The 27292-nt window shown below is 41.6% G+C and overlaps 1 protein-coding gene across 2 annotated transcripts in view; it reads right to left on the reverse strand.

The window, feature by feature from the left end:
- The window catches only part of CACNA1I (calcium voltage-gated channel subunit alpha1 I), an 884757-nt gene that overhangs the window by 147741 nt on the left and 709724 nt on the right, over positions 1 to 27292 (reverse strand). For both annotated transcript variants that reach the window (XM_075833728.1, XM_075833727.1), the window contains exons 14-17: positions 9964 to 10119; positions 4668 to 4758; positions 4073 to 4269; positions 2621 to 3019 (exon numbers count right to left, since the gene is read on the reverse strand). In XM_075833728.1, the coding sequence (XP_075689843.1) occupies positions 2621 to 3019; positions 4073 to 4269; positions 4668 to 4758; positions 9964 to 10119 (843 nt within the window). The remainder of the gene's footprint in view (positions 1 to 2620; positions 3020 to 4072; positions 4270 to 4667; positions 4759 to 9963; positions 10120 to 27292) is intronic.

Raw genomic sequence — 27292 nt, forward strand, 5'->3', positions numbered from 1 at the left:
AATGGCTTGGTCTTTAAAGGGAACCTGTCACCAGCATTTTAGCTATAAAGCCAGCAATACCTGGTGAAAGTGGGTGAAAAATCATTGTCATCTAAGCTATAAATATGTTCTAAGTAAGCTCTGTAACTTTAGTATTCCGTTTTTCAGTGGTCCCATGCCGTATGCAAATGAGCAGAAAAGAGTCAAATATTCATCTGAAAAGAGTCAGGTTTTCATTCCTCCAGCATCTCAGAGTGGACTCCACCTCCTTCTTTTTGATTGACAGCTCCTTAGCCAGTCAGGGCCGGACAGATGGTGGCAGTGGGCGTGGTTAAGAAGCTGCATTCCAGAGGGAAAAATAATTACCATAAAAGGCGGGAAAAGTTTAAACGACTATATTTACCGACAGAGGAGGACTTCAGGAAAGAAGAGAACAGGAATGAACTCTGGACAGCTGCGGCCATTGAGGGGTCAGGTGAGTTTAACAGGTAAGATGTTGATGACAGGATCCCTTTAAGGTCTAAAATAGGCTCATCATTAAGGGGTTAAATAAATTTTCCCTGATGTAAAGAGCAGATACATAGACTGATTGCTGCTCTGAATGACCTGGCTTGTCTGTGCATTAAACAGAAAACCCATTGATTTTAATTTAAACTGTCTAATGATTTATATCTCCTGCAATGGTGCTGCAAGCAAATTGACCGCTTGCTGCTGGGTTCCTCCACAGATTACATCTGACCACTAGATAGGCTTATTATTGGAAGTCCCTTCTAAGACCATGTGCACACGTCCGTGCCTGTATTCACGGCTGGCAATTACGGGCAAGGCCGGCTGCAGACAGCCGTGGACAGTCACTCGCATTTGCAGGCCATGCTCCTATTATAAATTATGGGAGCACAGTCCGTAAAATCAGAAAATAGGACATGTCCTATTTTTTGCGGGTCATTTCTATGGCCCGGACTCCTTCCCGTAAATATACGGGAAGGTGTCCATAGGCAATAGAAATGAATGGGTCCGTACTTTGATCCGCAATTACGGTCCGTACTTCAAAATTAAGCCATGTACCTGGGGCCTAATAAAAAGGGGTGTTACAAAGCAGACAAACCTGTTGAACAAGGCATAATAGATTTAATGATTTTGCAATGAGCAATGAACCTACAATTTATGATTAATGGGCAACCAAGCCTATTCTCTGTGCACAATATATTGAAATGGATGAGAAAGCAAAAAGGATGTCAGTTTGTGATATTAAAATAATGCAGCTACTGCACTCTACTTCTCCTGCCTTTAGGGTGCGCACGCTCGTCTCCGGTCTTAAAGGGCCAGCACACACTCCAACTAAGTGTTCCCTAACCTATCCCCTTACATCCTGGACTATATAAAGGGCTCTGCCCTTCCACTCCTTGCCTGAGCGTTGTTGATGTATTCCCATATTAGTCTAGCAAATGGTTCCTTAGTTGTATCCTGCTCCCAGTGTTCCCGTATCCTGTTTCCTATATCCCATAACTGTGTTTGTTCCTGAGCTGTATCTAGAGTTGGAATCGTGTTGTTCCATCTGCCACGTTCCGTGTCAACTGCCACATCCGGTGTCATCCGCCACGTCTGGTGTCATCCGCCACGTCCATTGTCATCCACCACGCCAAGAATCATCTGTGCCATGTGTCTGCTACACCACGTACCTGCTTCTCCAAGTATCTGCCAGATCATCTTCCCAGGTACTCTTACCCTAGAGACTGTTATTGACTGTTGTTTGACCAGCTGCTACTCCACTACGGCAGAGCGGCCTATTGGGTGCACATACCCCCCAGGTGTGACAGCAGCTTTGCTTATACAGATTGGATGCTGTGCACAAAGCTCACCAGTAAGTCATTGCATGGAGTGCTGATTTCCATTACAGAATTGATAGAGTGTATGAACTGTAAGCACATAAGAAGATGATTAAGTGACTACTGCACACATATACTAAGACACATGAACCTCAGAAAGTGGGCCTAGAAGGATACCTGCTTTAAATGCAAGCATTTGCCCATCTGGAAACTGACCCGCTGCAGGGTGCCCAAACACATGCAGGGTGCCCAAACACATGCAGGGTGCTCCTAATATTGTCCACCAAGCACAATTATTTTTTTTTCTCTTTCAAATGCAAAAAAAGCCAGAAAACATTTAGACACAATAGCTCTATAATGACAAATGGAAAATTATAGAACATGTGTAGTTTTATACTGTAAAGTGCTTTTTGAGTATCTTGCTAGAAGTTACATGCACCATCTGGTATAGTTTTTTGCCACCTGTTTGTTTATCTGAGATAATTAAAGTGTCTTTTGGTTGTTATTGGTTAGTTAGAAGTTGTTTGTTGAAGTTCAGACATTCAGGACATGCCATTAATAAGGAAATTTAAAAGACCGAAACAAAATGGCACCATAACAAGTACTTACCTAAACTCTGTCCCCTATACTCATTGTACCTAGGTGGGTTCTATGAGCCCTCAGCATTTTGGAGCTTGGTTGTGACTGCTTTTGCTGCAACCCCTATAGATAAACTATTCTTTGTTTGATATGGACACTATAATAAATAAATAAATGTGAAGTGGGAAAATAGAAGTTTGATTGTTTGATTGACATGCACTGATCCCATTACTTACATAATCAATCTCTTCTTCTTCCTCTTCCTTGTCTTTGCGATTGTTCATCTTGGGGAAAACATCTTTCATGATCTGAGAAGCTTTTCCAGACATGTCATGATATTCTCCAGATGAACAGGTTACTTTGCTGGGTGCCTTGTGGTTAGTGTGCAGTCCAGGGTGATCTGGGATATCTGGAGAGTCCTTGTTGTCTAGTGACATAGCCCTCCTGTGTTTTAGGCTGGATGCTCTTCTGGAATGCATTCTGTCTCTATGGTCCTCACCCCGAGAAAGTAAGGATTCGTGTTCAGCTGTGCATGGTCTTGGTTTTATACTGGGGCGACGGCCTAAACTGTTCCAGCTGGATCTACGGCTTCCCCATTCACCGGTTCTGTTCCAATGAGGTGGGCGAGTTGCTGCCTGCAAACCATAATACCAATAATGATCTTTAATCTTTCACTAGGATTCGATAATTCATGTACAGTGTAAACATTTAATGGACTGGATTCTGCAAAATACTTGCTAAACTTGTTGTAAATGTTTATATAAATGTCACTGAAGATACTTATGGCTGTAAACATATTGTAGAAACTGTAGCTCTAGTTGTCCTTTGTTAAATGTGAATATTGCTAAGGGCCTGTTCACATCACCGTTCATTTCCGTTTCGGGGTTCCGTCGGAGGATTCCGTCGGGTGAACCCCGCAACGGAAAGTGAAAGTGACAGCACAGCTTCCGTTTCAGTCACCATTGATCTCAATGGTGATGGAAACATCGCTAATGGTTTCCGTTCGTCACCATTCCGGCAGGTTTCCGGTTTTCCGACGGATTCAATAGCGGAGTCGACTACGCTATTTATTCAGTCGGGAAACCGGAAACCAGCCGGAATGGTGACGAACGGAAACCATTAGCGATGTTTCCGTCACCATTGATGGGGACTGAAACGGAAGCTGTGCTTTCACTTTCACTTTCCGTTGCGGGGTTCACCCGACGGAATCCTCCAACGGAACCCCGGAACGGAAATGAACGGTGATGTGAACAGGCCCTAAGGCATACATAAGCCAAAAGTGTCTCCCTTTAAACTTTTTAAGACAGGACACCCCAAGAAAAAAAATATATACATTAAGGTATGCCTTTTTTTATGATAATTAATGGTGTATGTAAGTAAATAAGTTGCACTGCATGTGACTATAAATCCCCATTCCTTTTTTCCGACAGTGTTAGAAAAAAACTGCTGGAAAAAAAGGGGTTAGTTTTCAACACGAAGTGTTTCCGATGTGGTAACACACAATAACTTGAAATGTAAATCTGCAAAGAAAAGTATTGCATAGGAAGTATTAGTGACTATCTGAAGAAGAAAGCCTGGTCATAAAAATCACTTATCCACACACTATCAAAGAAGACAAAGTTTTCCCATTGGTGACCAGGGAAGTTACTGGAGATCGCTTTATGGAAATACATTGGATGTCCACTCACCTGAGATCTCTGGTCATAGGTCATTCGCCCCAGTGACATCACGCTGCTTTTTCTGCAGTCCATAGCTACAAGCATTTGATCCCTCTGTAGAGAATTCCTGGATGTGTTCATCACTCCTCCAGTGATCTGCTGGCTTGTTATAGGGTTGTTTTCAAGGTGTCCATTTGGAGTCATTGGAACATTGCAAAGCTTTGGATCTAAACATACAAATTATAAGCCTAACATGCTCATCTACTAAGATTTACATGTACTACTATGTTCAACATTATGAAACCCGATATTTATGATGGCTGCCTAATGTACAATTTTAAAACTGTATATAAAGAGGGCAGCTATTTCACGCGCAAAATTCATACTCATAAGAGTTTACCTTACCAGTTTTAGCCTTGACAGGCCTACATTGAGCCATGAAAGATTTAACAAAGGCACTTTGAGGGCAAAATGTTGCCATATACATTTAGTCTTCTGTGATGCATTAATAATGTCATATTAAGCAGAGAGACCTGGTGCCTTGGTTTGTCTATATGCTTATGTTAGACGACATTAAAGATCTCGGCATTACATAAGGTAATTGTTAAAAAGGACTTCTTTTTACCTGAACCAGCCTGAATTTCACGATATTTGTCACAGTCTTCCATGTTTGAAGAGCTCCTTTCTTCATCAGAATATGACCGATTGGCATCACCCTGTAAGAAAAAACTGTTACTAAATATTCATTATAAATTTATACTATATATACTGTATATATACTGTATACTATATACTTAATTTTGGTTTATTGCTTAACAATATAACGCCCCCATTTAATCATCAATTCGTGAATTATGTTCTGTAGTCATCAATTATGTTTAGCAGTCATATAGGATAGACTTTTTATTTTAAAACAATGTTCTCTACAGATAGAATCTTCATATTACTACATTACCAGTGACATACATAAAGGATGGGGATCTTAACAAAGTTCAAATGTAGGCCCCCTTTCAGATACTGTTTGATACCCCTACACTCCTGACCACCAACGACTTGAGTGCATTTTTCACTTATTTATATGCTAACATTGCAGCATCTTGTACAGGTTCTCACCACCCATAAAAATGGAAATAAGACCAATCTAGAATCTATAGCATCTGCATGGAGGGCCTCTATGGTATGTACACCCTTGGCTATTACTTTTTGTTATAGGTTGACCTTTGAACACCATTTAGCTGCTTGTATACAAATATCATCTGCATAATAAGTTGTGCAACTTTGAAATTAAAAGTATTTCCTATTACGTAGTGATCCTTGGTTACAGCCTGTATTATAGCCCAAAGCCGCATTCACATTCTGTAGATTTCTGAGATAAAATCTTAGAATTCTCTGCTGAACTATTAAAAGAGTTGCTCAGGATCCAGTAAATAAACTTCTAATAGACAGCAATAAACAAAATATACTGACAGTATATTAAATGCCAAATCGGAATGGCTTTTCACTCTGTGCAACTCATTTATTGAACTTTATTCCCACTTTCTAATCATCAGGGAACAGGCACACCATATTCTTTAGGGTGTGTTCACATCAGTGTTAGGTTCCCTTGATGGGTTCCCTCAGACCTGTCAGGGGAACCCATCAATGGAAAGATAAACGGAAACCATAGCTTTCCATTTGCATTACCATTGAGTTCAATGGTAATGCTTCTGTTGTTAATAGTTTCTGTTTGTCTCCGTTCAGTAAGATTTACGTTTTTTTTTGGCGGAAACAATAGTGTAGTTGACTGCGCTATTGAGTCTGTAAAAATAACGGAAACCTTATGGAACGGAGACAAACGGAAACCATTAACAATGGAATCATTACCATTGAAATCAATGGTAATGCAAACGGAAAGCTATGGTTTCCGTTTGCTTTTCCGTTGATGGGTTCCCCTGACTGAAAGGTCTGACAGAACCCATCAAGGGAACCTAATATTGATGTGAACACACCCTTAATGGGGGATGTGCCCTGTTGAACAATATAGCACACACTGCACTGGACTGTCACAAATTTTGCACGGTGGTCTAGTATTAAAAAAGCTCCCCCATTATCTTGTATCCAAGGGAGATGCCCATACCAGTCCATGGGTGTAGGCTGTTAGGATTCATCTTATCGGTTTCCTAACTCCTTACTGCTGTATGTGTGCATCTTATGTTGGAGATCGTTATCATATACATATACATTGTACAGTAATATGATCTAGATATCTGACCTTCTCAGAATTCAATGCAGCAAAGATCATTGCATTATAGGAGCTCATGCTAATAAATTGTCGACTGATTCCAATAGAATCATGAATGCAGCTTTTAAATATAACACAAGTTGTAACTCAGATTCCAATAAATAATGCAGTATATTTACAAAGTTGTTATGCGTAATGTTTAAAAGTGAACAAAACCAAACCACGTGACTTAGTAACAGATATAGCATGCCATGAAGAATTATCCTGTATGATGCCCCCTTCAGCACCAAATTATATCCTCCTGGCTGCATCTGTCAATCAAATGACATCACTTTCCGTCTCAGTGACACCAGAGTCTAGTCTCCTAACAGACCTAAGCATCATAGTCACGGACAATATTTCAAATAAGGGCCAGGGAAAGCGTAGGGCACAGAGGCATTACCCTTAAAGCTAGAAGCAGCTATGGGCTCCTAGTCCTTGGCATCATGGGAAGGACTTGTGTTTGAATTAGAAGATGGAATACAAGTTAATAGAAAAAGATGGTAATGTGCATAGAGAGGGGGGTTTTGTGAAGGAATTGGACTTTGCACGATGCCTTTTTGATAGATGATACGCAGATCATCGAGTTGCACTGCTGGACTCCGAGCAATCAAATGCAATCTGTGGGGGAATCTCAAAGCTAGTTGTCAATCTCTCTGCAACACCACTTCAGGGGAAACTAAGAATAACAGAGTGCTCATTTACAAAAATAGGCTGTTCATGTAATGCTGAGAGCAAGAAAGATGCGTTATATGAATGCTCGTCTGCGCGATAATCGTCCAGTGTAAAACCCCCTTAATACATGTAGGGACAAAGTCAGGAAGAGATAGGGACTGGGTACAGTCAAGTGGTGATCACCCTTAAATATCAAGCCCTGTATGAATGAAAGACGTCCTAGTCACACAACAGAAAATTATTGTGTTACGCATACCAATAAGGTCATTTTAATATTTTCTACTTAAGTAATTGTGATCAAGATTTGCTAAAAACGCTGGTGGGAAAAGGGAGTGAGCTATTCCCACATAACATATGGTTGAGACTAATTATAATTAGAGGCTTGTAATTGCTGGCTATTTAAACATTAAATCCTCCTAATGCACATTAATATTCGTGTATGCAGCTGTGCCATCAAGCTTGACTTATATCCCTGGAACAACCTGGACACAAGTGAAATGGGTTAAATTAATAATTACGCCATTTGTCACCAAATCCCATAAATATAAATATATATATATATATATATATATATATATATATATATATATATACACACAGTACGGTGCAAAAGTTTTAGGCAGTTGTGGAAAAATGCTGCAAAGTAAGAATGCTTTCAAAAATAGAAGTGTTAATAGTTTGTTTTTTTTATCAATTAACAAAGCGAATAAACAGAAGATAAATCTAAATCAAACCAATATTTGGTGTGACCATTATTTGCCTTCAAAACAGCATCAATTCTTCTTTGTACAGTTGCACACAGATTTTGAAGGGACTCGGCAGGGAGGTTATTCCAAACATCTGGAGAACGAACCATAGATCTTCTGTGGATCTAGGCTTCCTCAAGTCCTTCTGTCTCTTCATGTAATCCCGGATAGACTCGATGATATTGAGATCAGGACTCTGTTCGGACATATTATCACTTCCAGAGCTCCTTGTTCTTCTTTACGCTGAAGAGAGTTCTTAATGACATTGGTTGTATGTTTTGGGTCGTTGTCCTGCTGCAGAATAAGTTTGTAGCCAATCAGACGCCTACCTGATGGTATTGCATGATGGATAAGTATCCGCCTGTATTTCTCAGTATTGAGGGCACCATTAATCCTGACCAAATCCCCAACTCCATTTGCTGAAATGCAGCCACAAACATGCAAGGAACCTCCACAATGTATCACTGTTGCCTGCAGACACTCATTATTGTACCGCTCTCCAGCCTTTCGGGTAGAACAAACTGCCTTCTGTTACAGCCAAATATTTAAAATGTTCACTCATGAGTCCAGAGCACCTGCTGCCATTTTTTTGCATTTTTCTGTTCCTATGTTTTCTTGCATAATAGAGTCGCTTGGCCTTGTTTCCATGTCAAATCTATGGCTTTTTGGCCACAATTCTTCCATGAAGACCACTTCTGGCCAGACTTCTCTAAACAGTAGATGGGTGTACCTGGTTCCCATTGGTTTCTGCCAGTTCTGAGCTGATAGCACTGTTGGACGTCTTCCGATTTTGAAGGTAAGTAAGCATGATGTTTCTTTGATATGCTGCACTAAGTTTCCTTGCCCGACCACTGTGCCTACTGTCCTCAACGTTGCCCGTTTATTTGTGCTTCTTCAAAAGAGCTTGAACAGCAAATCTTGAAATGACAGTCTGCTTTGAAATCTGTGCCTGGGAGAGACCTTGCTGATGTAGTATAACTACCTTGTGTCTTGTTGCTGTGCTCAGTCTTGCTATGGTTGATCTGTGACATGATACGGTCTACCACAACCTCAACTTTGTAGCAGAGTTTGGCTGACCCTGACCCAACTTTTAGCCTCCTGCAAAGCTGTTCTGTTACAGTTAATGACCGTGTTTCAACCTACATATAAAAATGATGATCATTATCACCTGTTTGGTATAATTTGTCAATCATACACCTCCTACAAAATCCATGACTGTGCAAGTGTACCAAGAAGAATTGATGCTGTTTTAAAGGCAAATAGTGGTCGCACCAAGTATTTATTTGATTTAGATTTATCTTCTGCTCATTCACTTTGCATTTTGTTAATTGATTTAAAAAAAACAACTATTAATACTTCTACATTTGAAAGCATACTTACTTTGCAGCATTTTTCCACAACTGCCTTAAACTTTTGCAGAGTACTGTATGTGTCAGATAGATATATTAATATATATATATATATATATATATATATATATATATACTTCAATCAGAAAAAAAAGAAGAGTACAGAGCAAGTAAAAGTGGAGAAGGGAAGAATATGCAGAAGAAAATGAAAAAAATGTGTTTTTCCTTCTGTATCTTGATATTGGATTGTTCAGCTCTTTCTGTTCTAAACAATGTCTTAGATACTTGAGCCTGCCATGTACTAATAGGTTTACATAAAGACTGCTAACTACAATGCATACCTATAAAATAAGCTAGTTTTGCTATTCTGTTTGCAACAATACCTAAACATCTGATCTCCCTGTTAACGTCATTGCTGTATCTTGAGAAGTCTGACCTTGCAGTCAGTATCATAATAGCAATCTGAGCAGAGTCCTATGAGATAGACCAGTGGCAGAGAACACGCATGTTAAAATGATGAATAAATAAATTTCACTTTATTATGTATGAAACAAAAGTTATACTGCTTTGTATTAGCATAATATATATATAAATGTCTTATTTTAGGAAACATAGCGAGTGGTCCTTAAAATTGTAATGCTAGCTGTTTACAGATCTATTGGCAGTTTTCCTGTCAAAACTCATTACAAATAGACTAGCTAGTTCAGGAAGTTCTTACATTCTGTCAAAATATATTTTCTCTCCATATGCTTCAAAGACATAAGCATTTCTCAGCAAATTTGATATTCTTTAAGGAATGTTAGACATACTGTATATTTTAAAACGTTCCATCCTCCACCACCACTTATAGGCTTAAACAATGTATAAGATTCAAATAAAATAATATTTTACCTCTGCTTGGAATCCTTCAACCAGAATAGCAACCAGTAGATTGAAGAGTACATAATTCCCAAATGTCATTAGGGCCACGAAGTAAAGAGCAGCCCAAGGTGATGTACTGGCCATTCCATTATACAGCACCACGTTCCAGTCTTCCTGGGTCAAGATCTTGAGGAAAGTGGAAAGAGAATACAGTTTATTTAACGTTTTAGACCTTCACAAATAAATGCTATTAGGGCAAAAGTGGAATTGGCTAGGGGTCTTTACCACCTAGGGAGCTCCAAGAGAGAGTTCCCAGATATTCAAAGCAGCAAAACACGCGAGATTGAAAATAAGTCCTCTGCAACAATATAAATGATATCACATGTGGCAGAAGATTTCATTAGGCAGCTTTTACCAATTCATTACTTAGGGCCATAGCTCTGTTCTCCTTGCATGGAACTTGATGCTTGATTTTCCTGCACTGGTGGTCAAGCGTGCATTGTTATTGCCATAAAGAAAACTGGATTTCCAGGTGGCCACCAACAGACATCAGGGGGACAGTTGTGTGGCCCCCATACATATAAGACTGAGTCTTTCCGATATTAGTAGAATCTGTTAACAATTTGTTTATGTCAATCTGAAGTTAGCCAGCCTTATATCACACTGTACGGCCGGGTTTCCATGGGTGGGATACACTGCGTAAAACTATGCGGCATATCCAACCTAGAACCCGCAGCACATTCCGTTCGAAAAACCACAACACATTGTTGTTCAGGCGGAATTCAGGTGCTTGAAAAAAAGTTAATAGAAACCGTAGGCCGTAGTCATGGTGACGCGTCCCTCCATTGTCCGTGCCTCATGGGATGACACTTCAGGCCTTGTGACCGCTGTGTAGCCTGTGATTGGCTGCAGCAGTCACATGGTCTCCCCGGTCAAAGGCAGTATCTTGCTGAAACGCGCGTCAAGTTGGACGCCATTCTCTTGCATTAGCTTTCCATGGGTCTGTATTATTGTTTGCACATTTTTGTCTCTGTCTCTCTATACTTCAGAAGTTGAAGTTGAACTTTATTTATTGAGTCTGTGTTTATATTATTGTATATTAGCAATTTTTAGCTTCTTTTTGATATATTTATTTGCTCTTGTCATATACACTATATACTTTTCGCTCATTTATGAGCTCTATGGGGATTTACTGTAATGTACTATTTTTGAGAATGTCGTTGTTCGCATTTTAGGTTGTTTGGACTCATGTCTTTTTAACTTGTAGACAATAAAGATTTATATTTTTTATATTGCCATTATTGCATTCACTTTTCTTTATAGGTTTAATATTGTATTTGATGCATAAAACGTGAAGGATAATTGCCACTTGGCTATAGACAGTATTTGTCTTGCTATCTATTTACTTTTTAAGCTATCACTTATTGGTTTAATCCCATGAGGCCTGCCTGGAAGAAGAACAGAAGAAAGTGTTGCTATGACAATGCCCGAGTGGTGAGTATAAGCTTTTTTATTCATTTTAAACCAAAAAAGCTTGCTATTTTTGCCGCAGAGTCGCAGCGTTTCCGCCGCAAAAATCTATACTCTTGACTATTTGTTGCAGGTTTTACATCTCATTGAATTCAATGGAGAAACCCGTACCAGAAAAGCAATGAAAACACAGCATTAATTGACATTGACAATTTAAAATCCACACCGCATGTCAATTTATTAATGTTTTTGCTGCGGTTTTTTTCCACAGCATGAGAATTCAATTTTCTAAAACTCATTCACTTTGCTGCTACTGTAAATGCTGCAAAATTTCTGCACATAATTTTGTTGCGTAAATTCCGCAGCATTTACACTATGTTGGAATCCGGCCTTACTGGGGAGGGGCCTGCACTTTTTTTTCCTGAAAGGGAACGGCCCCTACGGTCGCAATGCGCCCAACAACCGCGTTGGCACTATGTAGGAGCGGCTGACAAATACCTCGTTAAGAGGTATTCCGGTGACATGCACATGCGCACTGGCGCTCTATTCATACTCTATGAGAGCGCCGGAGATAGCCGAGTGCAGTGTTCGGCTTTTTCCGGCGCTGCCATAGAGAATGAATAGGGGGTAAGTTGTTGTAATTTGCAAAATTGTGCGGCCATAAAGGGTGCAATAGTTCATGGCCGCACAATTTTGCAGATAAAGGGATGGTTTACCCGCGTTAACATGCGGCCACTAACAGGCTTTTTGATAGCCGTACCGAACATGGTGCCGGCGCGGTAGTTAGCCGCGTTGCGATCGTTTCAGGGCCGCTACGTGCGGCCCTACCCAAAAGCTTCTATCAGCATGAAATACCACATATAACTCAAGTGTATTGCCTAAGCATAATATGAATGGAGCCTAATTGTGACAAAGTAGTATTGAGCTATTTTATTCACAAAAGCAGAATTGAATATATTCAAGAATAACAATCTTCTTTTAAACCCATAGGAACGAAGAACCTGTAAGGAATCGATTTTTAATGCTCATTGGTACTCATTGACCCTACAATCCCATTCTTTTCTGACTTAAAGATTTCATGTTCTACTATGGCTACGTGTTTATGCTAAAATGAAGGATGTTCTAAAGATTACTATATTAAGTACTAATCAATCTACAAAGTTTTCAAAGATCCAGGGACCTTTCATGCATCATACTTATCAATGCTTGTACAGTCTATTGGATAACAACTGAATATGTGGCAGGTCATACACTTTCTCTGCATCAGTCGATGCAGGGGAAATGTAGTATTACATGCCAGCCATTGCAATGAATAGCTGACCACATAATACATATGGTATACAGGATGGTTCAGCCAGAGTGCAGAGCTTCTAGTGAAGGGTGGCTATTAGCCCAAGTGGGACACCTCTCAGGACATATATATGCCCTAATGAGACTACACCATTAACTTATTTATATTTTGATGGTTTGAATAACTTGGTAAATATTTGGCTTTACTTGTCCTGTACTGTTCCTGTGTTACAGTATGTATTAGTATGTATTAGTCCAAATCTTTAGTCACATTTCTGCAAGCTATTGCTACAATTAGCTAACCATATGTCAACAGGTACATGCTTAACCCCTTAAGGACGCAGCCTAGTTTTGGCCTTAAGGCTCAGAGCCCATTTTTCAAATCTGACATATTTCACTTTATGTGGTAATAACGTCGGAATGCTTAAACCTATCCAAGCGATTCTGAGACTGTTTTCTCGTGAGACATTGGGCTTTATGTTAGTGGTAAAATTTGGTCGATATATTCAGTGTTTATTTGTGAAAAATTGCAAAATGTAGAGAAAAATTTGAAAAAATAGCATTTTTCCGAATTTAAATGCATGTGCTTGTAAAACAAATGGTTATACCAGCCAAAATAGTTACTAGTTCACATTTCCCATATGTCTACTTTAGATCTGCATAGTTTTTAGAGCATTATTTTATTTTTCTTGGACGTTACAAGGCTTAGAACATGAACAGCAATTTCTCATATTTTTAAGAACATTTCAAAAGCCTTTTTTTTTAAGGTACCTGTTCAGTTCTGAAGAGGCTTTGAGGGGCCTATGTATTAGAAACCCCCATAAAACACCCCATTTTAAAAACTAGACCCCGCAAAGTATTCAAAATAGCATTTAGAAAGTTTTTTAACCCTTCAGGCATTTCACAGGAATTAAAGCAAAGTGGAGGTGAAATTTGCAAATTTCATTTTTCTTGCTGAATTTCAATTTTATTCTATTTTTTTTCTGTAACAAAGAAGGTTTTACCAGAGAAATACTACTAAATATGTATTGTCCAGATTCTGCAGTTTTTAGAAATGTCCCACATGTGGCTCTAGTGCGCTCGTGGACTAAAACACAAGCCCCAGAAGCAAAAAAGCACCTAGTGCATTTTGGTGCTTCTTTTTTATTAGCATATATTTTAGGCAGCATGCCAGGTTTGGAGAGGTGTTGAGGTGCCAAAACAGTAGGAATCCCACAAAACTGACCCCATTTTGGAAACTGCACCCCTCAAGGAATTAATTTATGGTTATTGTTACCATTTTGACCCCGTAGTTTTTTCACAGCGCGTATTTGAATTGGGCTGTGAAATTAAAAGAATGCCAATTTTTCCAATAAGATGTCATTTTTGATCAGAATTTCTTATTTTCACAGGGAACAAAATGCCCCATTTTGTTGCCCAATTTTTCCTGAGTGCGGCAATACCCCATTTGTGGTGATAAACTGCCGTTTGGGCCCATGGGAGGTATTAGAAGGAAAGGAGCGCTATGTGTTCTTTGGAGCCCAGATTTTGCTGGATTGGTTTTCGGGTGCCATGTTGCATTTGCAGAGCCCCAGAGGTATCAAAGCAATGGAAACCCACCAGAAGTGACCCCATTTTGGAAACTACACCCCTCAAGGAATTCATTTATGGGTGTTGTGACCATTTAGACTCCACAGTTTTTTCACAGAATTTATTTGAATTGGGCTGTGAATTCAAAAAAATTTAATATTTTCCAATAAGAGGTAGTTTTGGCTCAAAATTTCTTATTTTCACAAGGAATAAAATACCCCAATTTGTTGCCCAATTTGTCCTGAGTTCGGCAATATCCCATTTGTGGTGATAAACTGCCGTTTGGGCCCATGGGAGGCCTCAGAAGGAAAGGAGCGCTATGTGTTCTTTGGAGCCCAGATTTTGCTGGATTGGTTTTCGGGTGCCATGTTGCATTTGCAGAGCCCCAGAGGTATCAAAGCAATGGAAACCCACCAGAAGTCACCCCATTTTGGAAACTACACCCCTCAAAGAATTTATTTATGGGTGTTGTGACCATTTAGACCCACAGTTTTTTCACAGAATTTATTTGAATTGGGCTGTGAATTAAAAAAAAATATATTTTTTCCAATAAGAGGTAGTTTTGGCTCAAAATTTCTTATTTTCACAAGGAATAAAATACCGCATTTTGTTGCCCAATTTGTCCTGAGTGTGGCAATACCCTATTTGTGGTGATAAACTGCCGTTTGGGCCCATGGGAGGGCTCAGAAGGAAAGGACCACCATGTGGCCTACTGGGAATTTTCTGGTGCTAAGTCATGTGTGCAGAAGCCCCTGAGGTATCAGTACAGTTGAAACCCCCGAGAAGTGACCCCGTTTTAAAAACGACACCCCTTAAGGAATTCATCTAGAGGTGTAGTGAGCATTTTAACCCCACAGGTATTGTGTAAAAGATAATGCGCAGCAGATGGTGCAGAGTGAGATTTGCAATTTTCTATATATATGCCATGTCAGTGTCCGATATATTGTGCCCAGCATGTGCCACCGAAGACATACACCCCATAAACTGTAATGTGGGCTCTTCCGGTTACGGCAATACCCTACATGTGGTTGTTATTAGCTGCCTGGGCACACGGCAGGGCTCAGAAGGAAAGGACCACCATTTGGCCTACTGGAGCTTTTCTGGTGCTAAGTCTTGTACGCAGAAGCCCCTAAGGTACCAATACAGTTGAAACCCCCGAGAAGTGACCCTGTTTTAAAATCTACACCCCTTAAGGCATTCATCTAGAGGTGTAGTGAGCATTTTGACCCCACAGGTATTGTGTAAAAGATAATGTGCAGCAGTTGGTGCAGAGTGAAATTTGCAATTTTCTATACATATATGCCAATTCAGTGTCCGAAATATTGTGCCCAGCATGCGCCACCGGAGATATACACCTCATAAACTGTAATGTTGGTTCTCCTGGGTACAGCAATACCCTACATGTGGCTGTTATCAGCTGCCTGGGCACACAGCAGGGCTCAGAGGGGAAAGATGAGGAGGGGTAAGCTGTGCGAAGTGGATCAGAGCGAATAAAACTGGGGTAAATTAAAAATAAAGGGATGGATGCTAAATTTTAAAACACTCTTTCATACAGAGCTCTGGTTTTTCGGGACACGTGTCACATTGATATATTGTGTCCTTCCTTATCCCCCTCTTATAGCAGACTCTGCACCTCTTTTGACTTTTTCCCTTCTTGCCAGTTTGGGGAACTTCTCCTAAAAAGTGTTGCCCTGGTACGATGCCTGTGGCCCCGCTTCCAGAAGTACTGTAAGGCTTCAGGACTTGATCTGACAAGTCCACCCGTCCCATGTACCTATTGTAGTCCAGGATGCAGTCTGGTTTGGGGGTCTCTGTACTGGTACCTCGTACAGGTACATGGGTACTGGTGTGGCATCTCCCTGGTCTTGTACTTGACACACAATATGTTGCTGCTAGATTGTGCCCTGCTCTCACCCCTTCTGAGCTTTGCCCTGCAGAGTCTTAGGGAGGCCTCTCAGGTTTCTTCTAGCAGTGCCGCATGCCTTCTGGAAGCGAGGCAGTTGAAGAGTGGGACGCTGGTATAAAAATTATCCAGGTAGAGGTGGTAACCCTGGTCCAGCAGTGGGTGCACCATATCCCACACAATTTTTGTATTAACTCCCAGTAAGGGGGGGCATTCTGGGGGCTGAATACTGGTGTCCTTCCCTTTATATATCCTAAATCTGTAGGTATACCCTGATGCACTCTCGCACAGCTTATACATCTTCACGCCATACCTTGCCCTCCTACCCGGCAGGTACTGGCGGAATTGAAGCCTCCCTTTAAAATGTACCAGGGATTCATCTATAGAAATACACTTCTCGGGGGTGAATGCTGGGAAAACCGGGCACTGAAACGGTCTAATAGGGGTCTCCGTTTATACAAACGGTCAAAACTGGGGTCATCTCGGGGTGGGCGCGGCTTATTATGAGTATAATGTAAGAAGCGAAGTATTGCCTCATTTATATTTTATTTTTTAATTTCCAGCTCAGTTCTGAAGTTGCTTTGAGGGGCCCATATATTAGACACCCTTATCAAACACCCCATTTCAGAAACTAGACCCCTCAAAGTATTCACAACAGCATTTAGAAAGTTTATTAACCCTTTAGGTGTTTCACAGGAATTTAGAGCAAAGTAGAGGTGACATTTAATTAATTTAATTTAATTTAATTTATTAGGCACCATGCCCGGTTTGAAGAGGTCTTGTGGTGCTAAATCAGTGGAAACCCCCCAAAAGTGACCCCTTTTTGGAAACTAGAGACCTTGAGGAATCAATTGTAGTTTTCTTGGGGTGCATGCGGCTTTTTGATCAGTTTTTATTCTAATTTTAGGTGGCGTGGTGACTAAAAAGCAGCAATTTTACTATTGTTTTTTATTCTATTTTTTTTACAGTGTGCACCATGCGCTATAAATGACATATTCACTTTATTCTGCGGGGCGATTCGATTACGGCGATACCAGATGTTTATAGTTTTTTTTTATGTCTTATGGCGTTTGCACAATAAAATACGTTTTGTAAACAATCATTCACTTTTTGTGTTACCTTATTCTAAGAGCCATAACGGTTTTATTTTTCCATCAATAAAGCCGTGCGAGGACTTATTTTTTGCATAACGAACTGTAGTTTCGATCAGTACCATTTTTAGGTACATGCGACTTTTTGATCTCTTTTTATTCCATTTTTTGGGAGATGAAGTGACCAAACAATTGTGATTGTGGTACGGTTTATTATTATTTTCTTTTACGGCGTTCACCGAGCGGGATAAATAACGACATCGTTTTGTAGTTCAGGCCGTTACGGACGCGGCGATACCAATTATGTATAGTTTATTTGTTTATTTATATATTTTTATTAATAATAAAGGACTGATAAGGGAAAAAGGGGGATTTTTACTTTTATTACTTTTAAATCTTTTATTTTCTTATTTTTACACAACTTTTTTTTACTTTTTCACACTTTTTTTACTTTGTCCCACTAGGGGACATGAGGGCAGGAGGCTCTGATCGCTATTCTAATACACTGCACTACATACGTAGTGCAGTGTATTAGAGCTGTCAGCTGTTCGCTGACAGCAAGCATAGTGGGTCCTGACTTTGTCGGGACCCACTAGGCTTCCGTCGATGGCGTAGCCAGAGTCCATTGTTAGGATTCTGGTTGCCATAGTAGCCATCGCGGCCCGCTATCGTGTAGCAGGCCGGCGATGGCAGCTTAACCCCTAAGAAGCCGCGATCGCTATTGAACGCGGCTTCTAAGGGGTTAATCGGCGGGGACCACCGCGATCGGTCCCTGCACACTAAGCTGTGATAGCCTGCTGTCGGAGCCGGGGAAAGATGGCGCCGTGTTTACTCAGGTCAGTACTATTACTGCCGGGGAAAGATGGCGCCGTGTTTACTCAGGTCAGTACTATTACTGACCTGAGCGTGAACGATGTACTTAGCGCGACGTAATAGTACTGACCTGAGCGCGAAGGGGTTAACAACTCTATCCAGATACCGAACCAGCAAGGGATGCTAGAAAATCTGAGCTGAGTACCCAACAGTTCTGAATGAGAATGGGCTAGAAGAAATTCTGTACTTCAGGACAGGTACAAGCAAGTAACATAGAGTATTTGTTAAGTTTCTCAATAATTTTGAAATACATAAAAACAGTACATATAAACTGTGAAACCATATAAATCTACAATAGGCACTCAGTCAAACTTCATAATTTACTTTCTTTCTTTAGCTATTCACTCTTTAGGGAAGTCTCTGTTGTACAGAGTGTGCGCGTGTGCGTGTGCGTGTGCGTGTGTGTGTGAATACAGTTGGTTTTCTGACTTTTTGCATACATATATAAGTTGAGAGAACACAATTTCTTACAGTTTTTAATACTGTACCTACAACAAATTGTTTAAGTGCAATTATGTAATGAACAAAAGCAGAAGGCTATTAAAAACATGTAAAATGTTAGTTATAATATAAAGCAAAAACCTTCTAATATAAATCCATGCAATGCTCCTTAAAGGGATTCTCCAAGAAAACAGAAGCATGGACATTAAACATATGATCGAACTTTGTAACACACTGTCCTCAAAAACGTACTTCTTGGACTATGGCTGCACAGTGGGATGGAAAAGGTATACAATAATTAAACAAGCGATGTCCCCCTTTCCATGTTTAAATCCCCAAGAAGCCGAAATATTAAAGTGTAGCTAAACGTTTGACAAACTTCTGACATGTCATAGTGACATGTCAGAAGTTTGGATTGGTGGGAGTCCGAGCACTGAGACCCCCACCAATCGCTTGAACGAAGCAGCTGCAGCGCAAGCGCTTGTGTAAGCGCTCAGCCGCTTCGTGTCCTTTCGGCTTTTTCAGGAAAGCTGATGTATCAGAGTACGGGCTCATAGACTTTCTATTGAGTTCGTACAATGATACATTTATTTCCGGAAAAAGCCGAACAGACACAAAGCGAGCGCTTCAGCTGCTTCGTTCTAGCGATTGGTGGGAGTCTCAGTGCTCGGACCACAACCAATCCAAAGCAAATTGTTGTTCTATTATTCTATATGTACTTGGTTTTGTTTTTCTCAGAACATATTGGATATATTAGATATATTTAACTTTTTTAAAATGTTGAAGGAAAAATGGAAAAAAAATGTGATTATGTGCTATTAGGTGATGTTTTTTGAGATCTGGTGCATGCCACTGGGTAAACACACCTGAATACATATTTGGCAACTTCTGCCGACTTAGCGATACCAAATATATACACATTTCTTACACGCTGGGCGCAAGGCGAAGCTTACAATGAATGGTGTGCAATCAGGCTTTTAGAGAACAATTTTCCAAAGCTGGTTTGCGGACACCGTACGACCATTATAGATGTTGTGAAGTGCCATAACACCGTTAAAGGGGTTGTCCAGTCCCAAAAAATTGATGGCCTATCCTCAGTATAGGCCATCAATTTTTTGTTCTTTGGTCGGGGTCCAACTCTCGGCCCCCCCCGTCAATCAGTTGTCTTGAAGGGCCGCAGTGGTCGTACGAGCGCTGCTTCCCCTTTTCCTTTACTGCTCAAACTGTGAATCGCGGACACATATGTAGAAGCGGCTGACAGTATTACAGTATACACTTGAATGGCAGAAAGCTGTAATACCGTGAACCGCCGCTACAAGTTACATAGTTTGTACGGTTGAAAAAAGACACATGTCCATCAAGTTCAACCAAGGGATGGGAAAGGAGAAGTGTGTCCTCGATTCACAGTGTGAGCAGTAATGGAAATGAAGGGGAAGCAATGCTTGTACAAGTGCAGTGGCCTCTTCAAAACAACTGACCGCCGGGGCTGCCGGGAGTCAGGCCCCCACCGATCAGATATTTTTCGGGACCAGAAAAACCCTTTAACACCTCCAAAATGACTCTTTTATGGAATTAGACCCCCCAAGGTAATTAATATAACAACATATCAAAGATTTGAAAATCTGCAATGTACAATATCTGCAGCATGTGAATGAGATTTGTAAAATCTCATATACTTGCCTTGTACTGTAATCTGCCGCAGACTGTACCTGCGTAAATCTGCCACATGTAAAATCGCCCTAAGACCGAGTTTACACGAGCGTGTGCGTTTTGCGCACGCAAAAAACGCAGTGTTTTGCGTGCGCAAAAGGCACTTAACAGCTCCGTGTGTCAGCCCCGTATCATGCGCGGCTGCGTGATTTTCGAGCAGCCGCCATCATTATGACACTCCGTTCGGATGTTTGTAAACAGAAGAGCACGTGGTTCTTTTCTGTTTACATTCATAGTTTGACAGCTGTTACGCGAATCACACTCGTCCCACGGAAGTGCTTCCATGTGGTGCGCGTGATTTTCACGCACCCATTGACTTCAATGGGTGCGTGATGTGCGAACAACGCACAAATATAGGACATGTCGTGAGTTTTACACAATGGACACACGTTGCGCAAAAATCACGGAATGTCTGCACGGCCCCATAGACTTATATATGTCCGTGCAATGCGCGTGAAAATCACGTCGCAGGGACGTATAACACCAAATGCCAAAGATCACTATGTCCCATAGCCTACACCGCAAATAATGAAAGTCAATGTGGTCGCGTTGTGTCCTGCAAGTAACTGCAACACGTCAGTTTGGATTTCTTGCAACTGTCATGTCGTGGCAACTTGCGCGTTACTACACAGTCACATTGACTTCTATTACTTGCAATGTAGGCTACAGGACATAGTGATCTTTGACCATGCCACCTGTGTCACGGCCAAAGTCGCCGTGTAGCAGATAGACAGACAAACAGATGGATATATGTATTGAAAAAAGATCTTTATTAGAAAAAAAATAGAAGTGCGTGTCTGTTTTTTACATTATTTAGGGTGTATTCAAACAGTGCAGCTTTGCCATGTTTTTTCTTGTGCAGCCGAAAAATGTATCGAAAAACGCATGCATTTTTACTGCGATTTTGCAAAAACCACGCCAAAACAGCACACTGTGAATACACCCTTAGGGCAATGTGGTGTGGTTTTTTTGAACAGGGGCCCCCTAAACCACGTTCTAGCTTTTTCTGCTCCCGCTGTCTCCCGGCCACTTCCTGACTATATGGTCGGGAGATAGGAAAACAGGTTGTCACAACAATCACATGACCGGAGACCACACTAAGTGGTCTCCGGTTGAAGCTCTGTGATACAGCTATCTAGGACAGTGGTATCACAGAGCTAAATGCCTCTGAGTAGCGGAAAACCAGTTAAATCGGTCGTTCTGGAATGTCCTTGCAGAGTTAAATGTGGACCGCCCGGATGTTTATACTCCTTGGGCGGTGAGGAACTGGTTAAAGGGGTTGTTTGCAGCTCAGCTTTATTCTCTTGAATGCAATACCAGATACAACCTTTACACAAGACTGGTGCTGTTTCTGGGGAAAAAACAGGCCCTTTGTGTAATCTCAGACAGCCCCTTTAACCCCTTCCCTACATCCGCCGTATATATATGAGGCCAGCAAGGAAAGTATGGAGCAGGCACAAAGTCTGAGCCCTTTTAATAAGTGGAGAGTGTAGGATGTATGTTAAAGCCAACACTTCACTGCAACAAGCGGGATGCCGCTTCTTTACCCTTTAGATGCCGAGGTCAATAGCGACAGCGGCATCTAAGTCATTAAAACAATGGGGGCGGCCGACTCCAACTCCCCATTTGCCCTACCGCAAAGGGATCGCAGGGAGCTGATGGTTGTCATGGCAGCCTGGGGCATAATAAAGGGCCCCATGTCTGCCATCTTTGTGCTCCTATTAAGCCCTGCCAGGGGAAGTGCAAGTGATCGCTTGTTCAAGTCCCCTAGGAGAACGCTAAAAAAAATAATAAAGGGTAAAAGCTAGAATCTCTGAATTTTGGTCACCTACTGTGTACCCTGAACTGGTACCAATAAAAAACAACAGATTGCCACGCAAAAAACAAGCCTTTACTCCACTCAATCAATGGAAGAATAAAAAACTTTTGGCTCTCAGAATATGACAACACAAAACTAATTTTTAGATTTTTTCTTGCAAAAGTAGTAAAACATAAAAATAACTATAAATTTCATATTGCCATAATAATATTGACCCACAGAATAAAATTAAAGGGGTTTTCCCATCAGAGACATTTATGACATATCCACAGGATATGTCACAAATGTCAGATAGATGCTGGTCCCACCTCTGGGACCCACACCTATCTCTAGAAAGGGGGCCCCTAATATATGGTCGGGAGTTAGGAAAACAGAGTAGCTCGCTGAGCTACAGTGTTTTCGTAACTCCCATAGTAGTGAATAGCAATTACAGAAGCAGAGCAGCATGCGAGCTACTCTGTAATTCATGGTTGGAAATCACACGATTCAGCCACAACACAGAGAGGTAGAACAGGGTTTAGGGGGCCCTGTTGAAGAGATAGGTGTGGGTCCCAGAGGAGGGACATGTGGATATGTCATAAATGTCACTGATGGGAAAACCCTTTAATATGTCATTCTTACACCACGGTCATCGCTGTTAAAATGAAACCCAATAAACAAGGAAGGAGTCACACCCCACCCCCCACAAAGGGATTTTTTTCCAGTACATTATATGGTACAATAAATGGTGCAGTGAAAAACTACAACTCATCTCGCAGAAAAACACCCGCATACAGCTATATTAACAGAAAAAAATAAAAAGTTACAGCTTTTGAAAGGTGGAAAGAAAAAAGTGAAAATATTTATTTTTAAATGGCTGTGGAAGGAAGCTATTAATTCTTAAAAGTTACACTAAGTTCTGAAAACTGTTCAAATAATTTAGATATTTTTGAACCATAATCAACTTATTTAGTACTATTGCAGAAAACAACTACTGTTCATTATATACATTTGCATAATTTGCCTTCTCCTATTTGGCTACCTTACCACATGTCAAAAATTATTGTTTGAGACCAGGACATGTTGTAGCTTTTTTGTCCTGAAAATGGCAACGTGTTTATTTTTCTATATGAGAAAACAGCTGTTAAAATCTGCCAACTAAAATGTAATTTATTTAAAATGTGCATTATTGCAGATTTAATGAATCTAAACTGTACACACAGAATGCATGTACAATCTAGACGATACTAGTAATTCAACTGCTGTAGCAAAATAATTGGGTAAATTCCCCCCTGTAACTTCATTTACATGGAGCACAATAGGTAGGACAAATATCAAAATAAATGAAACAAAAAACTTGAAAAAAGTAGCAAGTTAAGTCTGGGTTCGCACAGAGTTTTTTGCAGGCAGAAAATCTGCCTCAAAATTCCGTTTGGAAACGATAAAACCAGCTTTATTAGGAAAGTATAAAATATACTCCATCCATTCCTTTTGCCATAAACATAAGAGAAAGATCTTCTAGTCTTTCGAAATTTGTATACAACAGTTTCTATCTGTACAGTAAAAGGTAAAGATTTGTGATCTCAATCATATGCAGTAAATCTTCTGTCCTGGAGTGCTCTCCTTTACCCTATCTCTTAGCACAATTCTGCCTGGCTGAAGAATGAACTATCTTCTTGATACGTATTACATTTTGCCAGTGTTACTCATCGCATCTCATCTGCGGGATATATCACCTAACACAAAGCTCCTTTAATTCAAGTATCAACTTTATTGCACTCATGGTTTCACATTAACACAATATTCTCTACCATGGGCTGTTAACCACCCCCTGCTTCCATACATCTCCCTGATTTTATGTAGACGTCAAATCCTCTCAGGCATATATTAATAAGCACAGAATTTCATGCATTCATTGCTATTTCTCATAAATGGTGCAGTATAAAAATACATTCTCTGACAGATATAGAATCACAGACACCGGAAAATAGCTAGATGAGTAAAAAAGACTTACTTACAAGTTAAAATTGGCTTACTATGAAATTGGCCCTATGACAATCTCTGTACAGTATGATTATTATTATTTATGACAGTGAAATCGTTTTAATGGGGTACCCAATGGCTTGGAAATATTCCCATTCTGCATCAGACATTGGGCTTTCAGACACTCCAGGAACTACACAGTGGAAAAGGGGATGCTAGTGGTGATAAGATAATGGCCCTTTTACACCGGCCGACACTCGGCCGGTGCAGGGAGCACCGATCAATGAGACATCGTTGATCGGCGCTCGCTTGCTCCTGTCACCCGGAGCTATGGATTGCTCCGATTGCTCGTCCCCATACATTATCATGTCGGGAGCAACAGATGTGCTGCCGACAACAATAATCTTTTCGTTTTTTAAAACGATACAACCAGCAGATGATCGAGCATTTGCTCGTTCATCTGCTGATCGCTGCCCTTTTTACATGATAGATAGATAGATACAGTGGCGTAGCTATAGGGGTCGCAGCGGTGGCACTTGCGACCGGGCCCCTAAGCCTGGGGGGCCCACGGGCCCCCGTTGCCATACAGCACGCTTCCTAAAGAAATCTTCTGTGCCAAGCCGGCACTTCCTGGTTACGGTCACATGGTATACTTAGTGTACCATGTGACCGTGTTGTCATGTGACACGGCTTCCAGACTGGAATGGAAGAGTCGGTGCGGAGGACTCCAGGTAAGCTGCAGTCTGGAATGTAATGTATTGTGATGTAATGTAATGTCTTGTAATGTATTGTGTTGTATTGTGCTGTTTGCGGTGGAGAGGGGGGGGGCGTTAAATCACAGCCCCCCCTCCTCTCTCCACCGCAAACTGCACAATCCAACACAATACAGTATAGTACACGAGTGTATGAGAGCAGGGCTGCGGCTGTGTAATACAGCCATTGCCCCGCTCCTGAGTTCTGACATGTGCGCGCCGTCAGGATGATGCGATGCGACCGGCGCTGCACTAATGATCTGCGACATTGAAGACAGAACATGGCGGGCGCACTACAAAACACCCCCATGTTCTATCCTCAGTGCCTGAACCGCCGCATCACCTCATGCTGACCGCGCGCACACTTCCTGTCAGGAGCGGGGCAGTGGCTGTATTACACATCCGCAGCCCCGCTCTATAACGGTGGAGATCAGAGAAACCTCTCATCTCTGGCGCTATTCCCCTGATGCTGCAATCACAGTGGACTGCAGCATTCAGGAGAAAATGAGAAGGGGGGATGCCCCTGGATCGTGTCACAGGGAATTCCTGTGACGCGATCGAGGGCCATACCATATATGGGCAGACAGCCCAGGGTCCATTGAAGGACCCCAGGGCTGTCTTACCATATTTCCTGTTGTTAGGGCATACTTAGGTATGTCCTAACAACTGTCTGTGTACTATCAGTACACAGGCTAATGTACTGGCATATATCAGACATATGCCAGTACATTAAAGTTTAAAAATAAAGTAAAAACAAAGTAATGTTAAATAAAAAAAATACACATTCACCTTTTTTACAATAAACATTAAAATAAGTCTCAATACATAAAACATACACATAATCAGTATTGGTGTGGCCGTAATAACCTGCACAACATTTTGTTTGCATCATTTATGATGTGTGCGCTGTAAAAAAATAAAATAAACACTGCTTTCTATCACTTATTGTGGGGCACGAAGTGCGATGATAAATTTAACCTCCATGTGCCTCACATTCAGGGCTCATTTACACGAGCGTGTTATACGTCGGTGCGACGCGCGTGATTTTCACGCGCGTCGCAGGGACCTATATTAGTCTGTGGGGCCGTGCAGACAGGTGCGTGATTTTCACGCAGCGTATGTCCACTGCGTGAAACGCACGACATGTCCTATATTTGTGTGCTGTTCGCGCATCACGCACCGATTGAAGTCAATTGGTGCGTGAAAACCACGCATGTCACACAGAAGCACTGTAAAGGATGAATGAAAACAGAAAAGCACCACGTGCTTTTCTGTTTACAAACATCCAAACAGAGTGTCATAATGATGGCGGCTGCGCGAAAATCACGCAGCCGCGCACCATATGGTGATGACCAGGGCTGCCATCAGGAATTTCTGGGCCCCATACTGCCAATGAGTCTGGGCCCCCGCCCCCCTCGTTATTAGGAGGGGGGGTGAAATGTAAAGGGGCGGGAGGTAGGGCACATTAAAAAGAAAACTCTTTGGAGGAGCAGGGCAGAGACAGGAGGTGGGTGTCGGAGGGCAAAGGGGAGAAACTAAGTGCCAGGGCTGGGAGAACTGAAGGTAGCAGTGGTAGCCAGGGGGGAGACGCAACCTCACAGGGGCTCTGTGGAGTGACAAGGAAGAGACAAGAGACAGCGGCTCTGTGGGGGGCAAAAAGGGAAAGTGAGTGTGTGTGTGTGTGTGTGTGTGTATGTAGAATCTGTCAGGGTGTAGGAGGGCAATATAAACAAAAATCATTGCACTGAAGCCCTATACACAGCAGAGTCACTCACCAAAATGTAGTCCCTAAGATCTCCCACCGCCACGGGCATGTCTGGATGATGCTTTTGCATTCTCTTCACACACGTTATCTGTGTGTAGCGCTATCTACAGGGGGCTGTGTGTGGCGCTATCTGCAGGGGTGGGTGAGGCGCTATCTACAGGGGGGGTTTGTGGCGCTATCTACAGGGTGGGTGTGGCGCTATCTACATGGGATTGTGTGGCGCTATCTACATGGGATTGTGTGGTGCTATCTACAGGGGGCAGTGTGTGACACTATCTACAGGGGAGTGTGTGTGTGGCGCTATCTACAGGGGGTATGTTCGGCGCTGACTACAGGGGAGTGTGTGGCACTCTCTACAGGGGATTCCAGTCCAGGAGGAGACCCTGACCTCACTGTCCATATATGGACAGTGACCTCAGGGGCTACCTCTAGGAGAGGAATCCCCGACCAGAGTGTCGGCAACTCTCTGGCCGGGGATTTCGCTCCTGGATGGGTGAATGGCAGAGCAGGAAGCTGATACTTTCCTGCTCTGCCATAGTATTCAATTGTATCTGCATCCTGTGGACGCAGATACAATTGAATATGGCAGTGGCTGAGACACGTCTGGGACAGTAATTTGCCGGGACTGCCTCTTTAGATTCAGGACAGTCCCTGCAAATTCAGGACTGTTGCTAACTATGCCTCCGGTATAAGCTTTCTCCCCCTACCCAGGTA

The sequence above is a fragment of the Rhinoderma darwinii genome, chromosome 7 (assembly GCF_050947455.1).
Source record: "Rhinoderma darwinii isolate aRhiDar2 chromosome 7, aRhiDar2.hap1, whole genome shotgun sequence".
Lineage (NCBI taxonomy): Eukaryota > Metazoa > Chordata > Amphibia > Anura > Rhinodermatidae > Rhinoderma > Rhinoderma darwinii.